This window comes from Hermetia illucens, chromosome 4, assembly GCF_905115235.1.
Source record: "Hermetia illucens chromosome 4, iHerIll2.2.curated.20191125, whole genome shotgun sequence".
NCBI classification, from domain to species: domain Eukaryota; kingdom Metazoa; phylum Arthropoda; class Insecta; order Diptera; family Stratiomyidae; genus Hermetia; species Hermetia illucens.
Genome location: NC_051852.1, coordinates 125,990,203 through 126,004,344, shown reverse-complemented (window position 1 = coordinate 126,004,344; position 14,142 = coordinate 125,990,203). Strand labels below are relative to the sequence as shown.

At 45.0% G+C, this 14,142-nt stretch overlaps 1 protein-coding gene across 4 annotated transcripts in view; it reads right to left on the bottom strand.

Moving 5' to 3' along the window:
* Nucleotides 1-13,789, bottom strand: part of LOC119654209 (F-box/LRR-repeat protein 3-like) — a 38,719-nt gene extending 24,930 nt beyond the window's left edge. For 3 of the 4 annotated variants that reach the window (XM_038059414.1, XM_038059412.1, XM_038059413.1), the window contains exon 1: nt 13,506-13,789. Coding sequence is in view for 1 of the 4 variants with exons in the window: in XM_038059415.1 (XP_037915343.1) it covers nt 57-1,265 (1,209 nt within the window). In the remaining 3 variants the exon portion in view is untranslated. Of the gene's footprint in view, nt 1-56; nt 1,310-13,505 lie in introns of all 4 variants that reach the window. The other variant, XM_038059415.1, reaches the window with a different exon arrangement.
* Between the last annotated feature and the right edge of the window lie 353 nt (nt 13,790-14,142).

Sequence of the window (14,142 nt, the reverse complement as noted above, 5' to 3'; positions counted from 1 at the left end):
ACGAAAAACGAACATTATTTCCACATAGAGAATTGGGCCAAAGTATGAGTCCTTACCCTCAATTCATTCTTCTTAAGTTTGGTGCCCCATGCGAAAACTTGTAGGCACTTTCCATCATTACATTCTTTTTTAACTTCAATCAACTTTTCATACAACGATTGGTCGAATTGGCCACATCGTCTTAAATCCAAACGACGAAGTCCCTTTAAATTTTTTACAAGTTCGATAATTCCTTCATTTGTAACACTTAAAGATTCCGAGATATCGATTTCCTTTAAGTGACGGCAGTTTTTAGATACCTCGGACAAAAATGCATTATCGAGTTGCTTATCCGCAAGGAAGGCTATTTTCTCAAGATACTTCAGTTCCAATATGCCTGCACGTTCCAATTTGGTTAAATTTTCTGGACGGGATATGACCAATGTTTGAATCGAATCGGGGTGGTACTTGGCGAGAAGGTTTATGAGGTCAGTTTCTTTATGGTTTCTCGTACATAGCCAATGAATATAAACATGACGAAGTTTGGGCAGACGCGGCACAAGCTCTACATTTCCATTTGGGTAGCAATGGCTGACACTGATCTCCTCCAACTCGGTTTGAGTTTCAAGCAGAGTTTCGAATGCAGTGTCATCCAGGTGTAAACATTCTGCAATTTTGAGTTTTCTCAGTTTTGTTGCTTTACAAATGTCAATGAAATGCTTTGATTCGAATTCACTGCAGCCCTGAATATTGAGGTCCTTGAGTTTAGTCAATTTATTCAGATGCATTCCGGTAACATCCCGGTTTTCCTCTATGTTCAGGCTTTCCAACTCCTTGAGTTCGCTGATTAAGCGGCAGTGATCATCATATAATTCTCGAGCATTGCAAACAAGCACTTTGACATTTTTCGATGCTTTAAACATCATCTCCATTATCTCATGGTCCACGTAGTAGGGAAAATTGAAATGGATGTCCTCGATGTTTTGGCAATGTTTTGGAACCAGGTAATAGAATGGTACCATGTCTTCGACTGCATCAAATTGCATGAATATTTTCTTTATAATAGGACCGTATTCAGTGAACGTTTCAGTTGCAAACGGCAAAGAAGTGCATTCATAGATTGTGTTGAAATTGAACAGTTCCATCGCGACAAGGCGTTTGATTATGTCCTTGAATTCAGAACAGACTTTCGCTACATTCAGTTGATCGACAATTTCAAGAAAGCTGAAAATATACTCGAGGCAGTAGTCATTTAAAACAGGAATAGATACTTCGGAAGCTGCCATTCTGTTTGTGTTGGCTGCGTCTATTATTTCGATCTAAATGCTTTCTGCAAATAATTGAAAATTGAATGAAAATAAAATAACTTTTTTAATGGGTACAATGAGCAAAAAGGCGCATTATTTTTTATAATAATAATAATGAACTCCGCCGAAGCCGGTCCCAAGCCCGGTTGTGAAAGGAGGAGGGATGGATAGCTTCAATCTGAATGGCTGTACGCCACCGCAGCGTCTCAGGGGGTAGGTGAGAAAACTGCAGGAACTTTGCAGTTTTCTAGATTACTCACTGAGGAATTTCAACACCTGGCAGTTAGCTATAAAATGCAAATCCATCTATGAGAAGAAGAAGGAATTTAAGGTCCGGTACGGGTAACCGGCGGGAGTCGTCTGACTTGGTGGCTAGGTCGGGCTCTCGTAATAGGCTGCACGGCGTCGAAACCGCTAGTCGTGGGGCAGTTCGACGTCTAGGCGCCACGACGACCAGGAGCACAGCTCCGCCTGCTGCAGCTGTTTCGCCACAATCTGTGGCGACTACTTCAGCAGGTTCGCGTAGGCAGCGGATGAAATGGACGGCAGAAATGAACCTCTTCATCATCCGCTCCTACTACGAAATAACGGCGGGGGTGCGCACATCTTACTGGCCCTTCTTGCACCAGAGATTCGTTGAGCGTTTCCCGTAATTCGCGCACGTGACTGTGCAGCGAGTCGCAGACCAGTGCCGCATTATTACCCGCAGCGACACAATCCCGGCCACCATTAGAGAGCGTGTTCGACTTGAGGCCATCGAGGAAACTGGTACAACAAGTATTCCCAGGCTCTATGTATCTTCAGCAACTCCGGGAATTCTATCTTAAATCAATGATGATGATCTTAAATCAATGATATGTCGCTGTTGCAACTACAATCACTTGTGTCTTGTGGTGCAGTTGCGGCTACCAGATTTCACGGTCAGAAGATTCGCTTTCGTGTTATTGGTTTAAGTGGGGGAACGTCGGCGGGACTCACTAAGGCAGGACATTGCTAAAGTGATTCAGATCAGCACTGGCAATGCCAGCAGACGGGAGAGAAATAAATTGCAGAGGGTTTACCGGAACTATGCCATTCACCAGTGAGACACTCGTAGTTTAAATTCTGGACACACTAAAACAGAAACTTTCTGTCGTATGCAGTCGGTTACGACGATATGGTGAAAGTTATTTCAGACATGTTCAGAATCCAACATACGCGAGGAACCAGCGGAGCTTTTTCAGATCTCTCAACGAATCCCAACAGAGCGTCTAGACAGTACAGTTTTCGGTGACGGAAGCGAAAGAGTATTGGGGTGAACTTTGGGGGTTACCTGCCCAGCATGCTGAGTGAATCACCGCTGAAGGCACCCGCTATGCCAATACGCCTGGCATGAATTTTGCGGATGTTACGGAAGAGGAAGTTGGACGAGCCATAAACAGCTCGAAGAACTGGAGGGGCGCAGGTGTGGATCTGGTGCAGAATTTCTGGTATAAGAAATTTACCAGTGTACATAGTCGGTTGGCATGCAGCATAAATGAGACCATGGAGGAATTTTCATCTTTCTTCACTGCGGGGATTACCTACCTTATCCCTAAGAAGGACACGGTGTAGGACCCCGCAGACATAAGAGCGATTATTTGCTTACCAACCCTCTATTAGTTATTATTAGTGGAAGGGTCAATGCGCACCTCGAGACCAACAACATTCTGTGCGGGACAAAATTGCCCACTTAATAATATTCTGATCAAAACACAGTTAAATAAAGTATTGAACTTCGCGTTGCTAGTCGATGTACTCTACAATATATAAGCCGGTAGCCCCGACGGTTGAATCTAGATAGATTGAGTACGTTTTTCGCGTCGGCCTTCTGTCAGGCCGTAAGCTGTATCGTCGGCAGTTCAATGCGTCGGCAGAGACGAATTAATCACGGGGATACGCTCGTGATTCGTGCCTCCGATCTGCCGCCACATCGCTCTGCCCCCAGCTGAAACCGTGTGGGTTCTGCGGAGCAACCCGACCATGTGATTCGGGTTACTGGCCGAACCTGACGCTTCGCGGCCGCTTTTTCGGAGCCTCCGCGGGTTCATCAAAAACTTTCAATTTCGACAAGGAGACCCACTTGGCCCCGCAGACGTCGAGCTCGAAAGAGTGCTCACCTCGCTCCATAACCCTAAAGGGGCCCTCTTATGGTGGTTGCAGAAGCCTCCGAGAAGCGTCCACCCGAATGAGGACCTGTAAGCACGTCTAGATGTTCCTGGGGGTGTCGACTCCCGTTGTCGTGTGTTGGGATAGTGCAGTCGGTCGCAGCTTCGACACCGCGTCTTTGAGTAGACGCAGCATGCTGGACCACGACGGATTGTCACGAGCCATTAGTAGTGTCCGGTACCAACTTTTCAGCTTCTCATTGGACTGTGGATGGTAAGCAGTAGTCCTGTGCCGCTTAAAGCCAAGGAGCTTGCTTAACTACGAGAAAAGAATAGACTCAAACTACATTTCCCGGTTCATGATGATTACGGTTGGTACACCAAAGTGCAGGATCCACTCTCGACAGAGGGCCTTGGTGCATGATTGTGCCGTAATGTCAGCCAGAGGTATCGCTTCAGGCCACCACGTAAACTTGTCGATGATTGTGAGACAATAATTGTATCCGTGCGAGTCTCGCAAAAGGTCAATGATGAGATGGATGATGTGGAGGCACTTGGTCGACCTAGGGAATAGACCTACTTCCTTTCTTACGTGGTTGTTGATTTTATTCTTTTGGCAAGTGATGTACTATCGGGCCCAAGATTTTATGTCCTTGTTCATGGATGGTCAGAAGTACTTTCCAATGACCAGTCGGTTCGTCGTCCTGATGCCTGGGTGGGTAGGATCGTGTATTGCGCTAAATATTTCCCTGCGAAAATCGGCCGGAATGAATGACAGCCGATACCGTGTCCCAATATAAGGCTGATGTAACAGCTTTACAAAAGATGCACCATATATTATAGTGGCCATCCAGTAAACAATGTCTTCGGAGTAGGTTTCTTAGTCAGCCGAAAAATCAAGCGAATGAAAAATGGAGCCCGTATTTACGCAATACGTTGGTTCCCATAGCTTACATAATGATACCAATGATAACAGACTACACCAATGATAACAGACTACACACAGATTACACGAAATGGTTGTTGGAATTACCTGGTTTGCGCGGAAAGCTCGTCCAGAAACAAACGTTCGCCTCTCCAGACAGGACCACTTTCAAATCAATTGACCACGTGTTGATCGAACGCCACCAATTGTCAGCGTTGACGAATGTCAGAACATATAGGGGAGCCAATATAGACTTGGATCACTATCTCGTTGTCGTAGTGTTCCGAGCTTGCATTACAACACCACCCAGAAACCCCTCTGACACGCCATTCACATCACAGCGCTCCGCAACACCTATAAGAGCAAAATGGATGCCGAAATAACCGCAGTCACCAGAGATCCTGGAGATGAAGCATCAACAAATAATATTCACAATCACCTGAAGAACGTTACTATAAATACGGTCACAAAGCTACTTGGCTCCAACCGCAAAAAGAGTCGGAACGGTTGGTTTGACGATGAATGTAAGCTGGCAACGGAACGGAAGAATGCTGCATTTTCAAAAGACGCGGGCACGCGCGGAGACTTATCACGAACTCCGGCGAGCGGAGAAGCGACTTCACAGACGGAAAAAGGAAGCCTGGGAGAACCAACAGGTCTGTGAACTCGGAAAGTACAGGGAGCAACCGCACCAGACGCGGAAGTTTTACCAACAAGTCAGCAGAATGAAGCCTAACGCGGATACCGGTTGTTATGCCGTTGATGATGATTCATCGACGACAATGATTTTACAATAAAACGTCGTCTTTTCGGCTGGATAGCCTTTATTCATAGCTATAAAGCAATGTGTAATTACTAATTGATTACAGTTAAAATAAATATAGTACAAATATGGGGGGACTGCACCGGACATGAAAGTACTCCCCTGCAAGGAGAAAGCGAAGTACGTCGATGACTCATCAACTGGACCTATGCCGAATATTTCGGTGCTAGTAGCCATTTCTCCTCCCCGCATAAAGTGGTTTGGTGATCCTTCCTCATTGTGATGACTTATCTTCCTTGTTCTTAAAAACACATTGCAGGACCCCGCAGATACAAGACCGATTTATTGTTTACTATTCCTATACAAATTCAAAACCTCCATTATTAGTGACAGGATCAATGCGCATCTCGAGATCAACAATATTCTGTCCGAGGAGAAGAAGGGCTTCCCAGACGGATCGAGAGATTGAAAACAGCAACTCATTATCCACTCGGTAGCTGTAGGATAGACAACTAGAGGCTAAAGATATCTTTTTATTTGCTATATTGATGACGCCAAGGATTTCGACAGCATCCCGCACACTTGGCTAATCGATGACTTACGTCTGCATCGCATTGATCCGAAGCGTGGCGATAGTCGATAGAAGGATAGCATATCATTTTAATTGTGCACCCATCTGACGGTACCTACACTTCAGAACTCCCATACAGAGAGGCATTTTCCAAGGGGATTCACTGAGTCCTCTTAGATTTTATATGGCAATGAACTCTCTTTCATGGCTTCTGATTAATGCTAGGGGACATGGTTTTGCAATTATATATGACCAACGTGCTATGAGCAAGTTGACACATTTGATGTAGTTAGATGACATAAGCCGTAGAAGTCTGTTGGAAATAGTAGACATGCCCAGGAATTTGGAATATTGCCTTGGACGATGATGGACCGACGTGGAAAACACCCAACGGTGGATACGAACTACTACTACATTTACCCTTTGGTCAGGTATAGCGTGTCAACCATAGATACGCGCCATTGTTTGCGATTCGCTGAAGTACGGTCCAGCTCTCCTCAAGATGTCCGCACTCCTCCCATGGTGTTATGGGCCAAGCGCCCTTGGGGCGACCAATTCGTCGGCCATCTTGGGCGAGTGGATTCCACTGCATGATTTAGTCAGCAATGTAATTGTCCCTCTCTAATGTGTAACCTATCCACTATTCGATCACATTGCGTACGGATGACAGGCCTGTGCACCGACCAAGTCCTTCGTTTGAAATAGTATCAGGCCAGCACACTCCCATCATACTTCGCAGACAGGTGTTGACGAAGGCTTCGAGCTTTCGAGTGACAATAGTAGCCACTTTCCATGTGCTACTCTCAAATTGCAACACAGAACCGTCTCAACTTCATCTTAGTGTTGAGATTTTCCAGATTTTAGATAAGGCAGCGAAAGCGGAGAGCCATCTGGCCAAAATCCATGACCCGATGAGGACCTATACAGATGTCGCCTCCTTCGGCCAAGGGGGAGGAAAGTACTCTTCTTTGCTAAGGCCAAAAATTTCTAATTTATATGGTTGGAAAGTTTTGGTAGGAGTAGTTTCGAGATATGAGTTCACTTTATAAATTTACTTGAAATACAAAACTTTGACCCTTCTATAACTTTATTAATAATAGTTCGTTTGCCTTCAAACTTTTCAAAATTATGTTTAATATTATATTGATGTCATTTCTTTTGTTAATTTTGTACTTTTGAAGTTAAGGGCGGTTTTCGGGTAAATTTCCTAAAAATAAAATAACATTACAACATTATTAACTGTATTTGAGCAGATATCGTAATGCGATGTATTTTGAAGCCTAGATTTTATATAGGTGCATTACTGTCACTTTTTGGTTGGATAGATTCTGAGAACGAGACCCGTTTCACTGTTTGGGGCACACATTTTGAGTCCTAACTCCTACGTGTTTCACTCAATATCAGAAATAAGACCCTTTTCGAAAAGTTCTAATTGGACCCTTTTATCTGATACTACTCATGTCCATTATCGGTGGCAAAAATTCGCTTCTCCCTTTCGCAAATATGGAAGCTCGTTTTAAATTCAACACAAAATAATGCAACTTATACAGGTTCACAGACCACATATTCTCACCAAATTTTCTAGACGATGGCTTTAGCCGTTTTGGAGTAAATCTTGTGTGACAGACGAACAGGTGGAAAGACAGACATTTTTGTTTCATACAAAATCCTAAAAAGAAATTATATCGCGCGTATTGAAAAACCAATTATCAATGAAGACCTTTCATTGTATACCCGACACGATTATATTCCCAGAGCAAAACATGTGCTCTTGCCTTTTATTAGTATGAAGGGAGAATGATTTTTGATGCACTTCATCAATAACGTCGACAATTTCATGGTATATGAATGGACAGGCTACCGTAGTGAATCGTAATTTGATCATGTCTCGTAGCATGAAGGATCTGAAAACTTTGCCAGTACAAAGTCCTGCACGACCACATTCGAACAGCACCACTTTTGAAAGGAAAAATCGTTTTGCTCGAACGTTCACATTATCCTCGTCCGCTAATCTAGCTGATCAGAAAGAAGTCTACACTTCCGAAGAGATATTAGCTATGCATAGAAACAATGGTTACAATTAAATATTCCACTGTGACATCTGTAATCAGCAGCATCGTCATTACTTGTTGACGGCGCTGAACCAGTTGGGTGAGGACTCTGAAATCGCTGTGGTTGCAGCGACTCCCAGAAAGCACCCCAGTCATCTTGGTCTGGACTCCGGATCTGTAGAAGTGTTAGCAAACAGCGCTGACAGGATTCACGAGGTGCATGCACGCCCCGTGGTTAGTGAAGTATCACGGGCCAAATTTCGGGCTGCAGCAGATGGTGGTCACCCACGCGGCTACAGTCACTAAGCGACGTTGATGAGAGCTTTGCGTTCAGGAGGTAGGTCCTGAATCGAGTAGTCACACATCGAGAACCTGAACGAGTTCTGCAATTTGTTGGTATCACCGCATCTTCGCTGACAAGGCAAAGAAGTGTACCAGTCCGCGCACGCTCACAGCACCAAAAAACTAAACTCGTTGGAAGCTCCGGCGGTGGCTACCCTGCACGCAGCTCCTCGCCGCCTAATCATCTACGACCCTTTGAGCAAGCACTATTACCTAATCGACACAGGCGCAGACGACTCGGCCCCCCCCCGGTATGGCCGAATAACAAGTTAATTCCGCAACAACCCAAACTAGCGGCGGCAAACTCCTCAGCTATACACACTTACGGCTACAGGCAGGTGGATGAAAATCTGAACTCCGAAAGAAGGCGACGTTTCTTGGGAATGAGGACATGGGAGGACGCAAGAAAGTAGAACTTCGGCGGAAGGTGAGGACAAGTTGGTAACCACGGTGAGATCCACACTGAACGCAGCAGACTTTTCAGTTAGCGCCAGGGACTATGATCTTCTTCGATGAAAGATCCTCGAGATCGAGAGCCTGCGTTCTGATGTCAAAATTGTTAAAGGCAACCATGTAGAGACAATTTTGTTCCCAGGACGTTGTTGCGGTGAACATACAATACCAGGTTAATGGTAAGAGGAGAAACGTCATAGTTGCCTCTTCTTACTTACCGTATGATTCTTTGTGTCTTCCGTCGACGCAAGAACTAAGGAATCTCGTAGTGTATGCAGAATCAAGTGGCCTTGAACTCTTAATAGGTTGTGATGCGAACGCTCAGCATATTTGTTGGGGCAGTAACAAATGCAATCCTAGAGGAGAGAAGCTGTTTGATTTGATCACTTCAGCTGATCTGATGACGGTGAACATAGGGTGCCAATATGGAAAGTCCTGTGAATCTGCTCTTCATTCTTTGGTTTCAAAGATAGAGGACGTAATGGAGGGGGGCACAGAGCATTCGAAGAGTCATTAAGAGAACTGAATCCAGTTTTCGCAACGCCTTCTGATTCTCGGATCCCCATACATCTGTTTGGCAGAAGATATGATGCTATCTTGAAACGAAGAGAGAACTGGGATGAACCAGAAGAATGCATGTCAGGATACACTGACGTCGGAACAAGCTTCTCGTAACGACAGGTGGCTCAGCCTTAATGCTGTTAAACACAGCAAACTTTCCCTGTCAAAACCAAACAAACATACGGCAAAGTTTATCCTGTCGAAAAGCAGGAAGACTTGCTGAAGTATTGTGGGTATTCTGATAGGCCATAATTCACTAGCTGGGCATACATTCAGAAAAGGAATTTTCCAAGATGATACCTGTCCATCCTGTAATGAGGAAGCGGAATCCACGGAACATTTTCTATGTGAGTGCCCCGCTTATGGACACATCAGATTTATGGTGGTAATGTGCAACAACTGCAGCAGGTAGCATCACATCTACTAATAGCAATCTTGCAATACATAAACGAATCCAGGATATTTCGTTAAACGGGGGAATTGAGTACAATGGACCACTGGTCTGAGTGCACAGACAATTTGCCTCTCCTCTACCTCAAACACACACACACACATATACACATTTTGGTTTCACGTCACGTTTTGGTGCGGATGGATGCTTCCCGAAGGCCCCTGCAACCACCATTAAGGCTTTATATAAGCCCTAAACAGAGAGCACTTCTTTACGCTTGACGTCGACAGCAGGCTCAAGAATGTCTCCGGGTTCAGATTAAAGCCCTTTGTCCCTGGGGCTGCAGACTAGGGGAAGAGAGGTGTACGGCGAGTGAGATTCCGCCTGCGCCTCTAGAACTGGCGGGCCAGGAGTCGGGCTTTGTCGCTGAAATCCAGTATCAGGTGGGGGTGGGGTAGTATGAAGGCGCTGCAGTGTGTGAACGGTTTAGCGGAGGTTCATGGTATCAGGGTGAAAGCCGCGAGACCGGCATAGCAATCGGGTTCGTCATAGTCTGCAGACAGCTGTTGAACGGACATCATCATCATCAACGGCGCAACAACCGGTATCCGGCCTAGCCTGCCTTAATAAGGAACTCCAGACATCCCGGTTTTTCGCCGAGTTCCACCAATTCGATATCCCTAAAAGCTGTCTGGCGTCCTGACCTACACCATAGTTCTATCTCAGGCATGGTCTGCCTCGTCTTCTTTTTTCCGGGCTGGATCATCTTCATCCATACGGATTAAATGACCCGCCCACCGTAACCTATTGAGCAGGATTTTATCCACAACCTGACAGTCATGGTATCGCTCATAGATTTCGTCATTATGTAGGCTATGGAATCGTCCATCCTTATGTAGGGGGCCAAAAATTCTTCTCTCGAACGCGGCCAAGAATTCATAATTCTTCTTGCTAAGAACCCAAGTTTCTGAGGAATACAGGAGGCCTGGCAAGATCATCGTCTTGTACAGTTAAGTGCTTTAATGGTGAGACGTTTCGAGCGGAACAGTTTTTGTAAGCTGAAATAGGCTCTGTTGGCAGCCAAACACCCTGCGCGGATTTCATCATTGTAGCTGTTATCGGTTCTGATTTTCGACCCTAGATAGGAGAAATTATCAACGGTCTCAAAGTTGTAGTCTCCGACCTTTATTCTTCCCGTTTGGCCAGTGCGATTTGATATTGTTGGTTGGTTGGTTTTCGGTGCTGACGTTGCCACCATATATTTTGTCTTGCCTTCGTTGATGTGCAGCCCAAGATCTCGCGCCGCTTGCTCCATCTGGATGAAGGCAGTTTGTACGTCTTGGGTGATTCTTCCCATGATGTCGATACCGTCAGCATAGCCCAGTAGTTGGGTGGCCTTAAAGAGGATCGTTCCCCTTGCATTTACCTTAGCATCACGGATCACTTTCTTGAGGGCCAGGTTAAAGAGCACGCATGATAGGGTATCCCCTTGTCGTAGACCGTTGTTGATGCAGAACGGTCTTGATAGTGATCCTGCTGCTTTTATCTGGCCTCGCACATTGGTCAAGGTCAGCCTAATCAGTCTTATCAATTTCGCCGGGATACCAAATTCTCTCATGGCCGTGTTCAGTTTTACCCTGGCTATGCTATCATAGACGGCTTTAAAGTCGTAACTGATGTCCATATTCCAACAGTTTTTCCATCGCGTGCCGCAGAGAGAAACCTCCAATTCGCCAATGTTCTGGTTGTTCAGTAGCTCATCAAAGTACTCAACCCATCGCTCCAATATGCCCATTCTGTCGGAAATCAGATTTCCCTTTTTGTCTTGGCAGGATGAGCATCGAGGTGTGTAAGGCTTCATCCTGCTGAATTGTTGGTAAAACTTGCGCGCCTTGTGCGGTTGCTCCCTGTACTTTTCGAGTTCAAAGACTTGTTGTTTCTCCCAGGCTTCCTTTTTCCGACTGTGAACTCGCTTCTCCGCTGGACGGAGTTCGTGATAAGTCTCTGCACGTGCTCGCGTTATTTGAGAATGCAACATTACTCGGTATGCGGCATTCTTCCGTTTCTTTGCTAGCTTATATTAATCGTTAAAACAGCCGTTTCGACTTTTTTTTGCGGCTGGGGTCAAGTATGTTTGCGGCCGTATCAATGATAACGTTCTTCAGGTGTTTGTGAAGATCATTTATTGATGTTTCGTCTCCAGGACGTCTGTTGACTGCGGTTATTGCGGCATCCATTTCCCTCTTATGGGTGTCGCGGAGGCCTGTGTTGTGGATGGCTTCAGTATTCACTCTCACCTGATTGTCAGAGGGGTTTCTGGGTTGTGTTGTAATTCGAGCTCGGAGCACTGCGACAACGAGATAGTGATCCAAGTCTATATTGGCTCTCTTATATGTTCTGACATTCATCAATGTTGAGAGGTGGCGGCATTCAATCAGCACGTGGTCAATTTGATTGAAAGTGGTCACGTCTGAAGAGGCCTACGTATGTTATTGGACCGTTTTCCGCGCAAAGCATGTACTTCCAACAACCATTTCGTGGGGCACTGCTAATTGAATAATCCGCAGTTCGTTATCATTTGTATTTTGATGTAAGCTGTGGGAGCCGTATTGCCTGGATGCGGGTGCCGTCCCTACTTGGCTGTTAAAAGCCCCAAGTATGATTTTGATATCATATCTGGGGCAGGCTTTGAAGGTTCGTTCTACTGCCTCGTAGAAGGTATCCTTCTCCGACTCTGCAGTCTCCTCTGTAGGGGCGTGAACGTTAATGAGACTTCTATTTCTAAACTTGCCTCGGAAGTGCGGAGTGCGTAGCCATTCGCTTATGTTTTCAAAACCGATAACAGCAGGTTTCATTTTTTGGCTGACTAAGAAATCTACTTCGAGCACATGGTTTACTGGATGGCCACTATAATATGTAGTGCAGCGGTAGGAAAGCGGTCCCTGTCCATCGCATCTCCTGCCACCCTGTTACATCAGCCCTATATTGGGACAGGGTATCGGCTAGCTGCTCAGCAGCATTCGGTCTGTACATGGAGCACATGTTCCATGAGAAAATGCGCAAATCGTTAATCCGTTGTTGTTGCCGGGTCCGTCATTGTAAAATCCATCCGGTCCGAAGCTCTTTTCGTGTAGGGTTGTCAGCCCTAGCCAACCCCTAATCTGGAGGACTAGTTGGTACATTCTGTCCCGTTTTTAGGCGGGTTGAACAGACGGGGCAATTTTTAATTTAACTCACTAAGGAAACTATAATATTTTATTCCTCCTCCTTTGATAACTGGTCTGGGAGCCGACTACCGCATAATATATTTAACTAATCTTAATTGGTTACTTAACTATACACCAAAGGATGCAACGATGCATCAAAAGAGCCTGCAGTTTGTGCATATGACAAACAGACGCACTGCAGACCTGAAAAATACACGCTAATGTTAATTTCGCTGCAGCATGGGTTGCTGGGCGAGCAGAGTGCGGCCAGACTGGTTACAGTCAGTGGGGCGTATCACCAGCAACCAAGAGATTCACCATGCATTTTTCTCATTTACTGCAACCTTGTGTAAACCAAACCACTACTGCCTTGGATCTCTTCGTCATGCCCTCGCTCATCTCTATATACTGGGCTTATGTATGGCTTCCGTTTTGGGAGTTTTTATCCAATTCGTATTAAGAGGACATTAAGTGATTTGTTGGTATTCCCGATTGGATTTTTAGGAACAAATTGAATAATCTGAGAGAATGCAGTTCTTGGACTTTGGTGAGTAATTGCACTCTCCTAACCACACATCTGTATGCATTCATTCATTTACCAAGAACATTTTGATGATTGATTATTTTTTTTTGTATCAAATAAATTGTGCATTTAATTCTTGTACAAAACAAATAGAGAAACAGATTCCGAAGCAATTTTCTACCGCACTTCACTTCCCCGCTCATACAATTGTACGAACACCTTGGGTTACTACTTTTATCAGCTGCAGTACAACATGCTGACCTATGACGCTTAATGTCTAGTTTATACGAAATTAATGTGAACTTACCGCTTCAATATTTCACTTTCCACTTAAAAAATGCCGCAAAATGTCTTCCAGGCAGTGAACAACGTCGCACTAATGCACAAAGTCAAGTCCATGACATCACCAGCCCAAAAGCAAAAGCAAAAGTGATTCCGATCTATTTGTTATTGTTTTATTCTTATCGCGAACTCTTCTTGGGATAAACAAGCGCAGGGGGGAGTGAACGTGCCACACGTATTTACCCAGATGTCAGTTCCTTTGGCAGAACAGATACAATTCTTGTTTGTAAACAGCCGACGCCATTAGGAATGTGTCTTAAAGTGTAGTCAAAGCTTTCGAAAAATCTCAAGAGCCATCTTTTGTCGGTTCACAAAATCTTTCAGTGAACCAAGTAACGTTATTTCTCAACCGAATTTTCTGAACAATGCAATCGAAAGCTCTGCGCTCTCTTGTGTGCACGTGTTTTCATCGGATAGAGGTAGCGTTGCGATTCGCGTCCATCCGAGTCAAAGGGATTTGTATAAAATGCAACAAGTGCATGTGTCAACGTTTCGTGACGTCATTAAGAAGCAACAGATAAGTTCATGTATATATGTTTGCAGAAACAGTTACGTAATCCTCATCCATCCGCCTACACATGTCGGCATCGTCAAAGAACGAT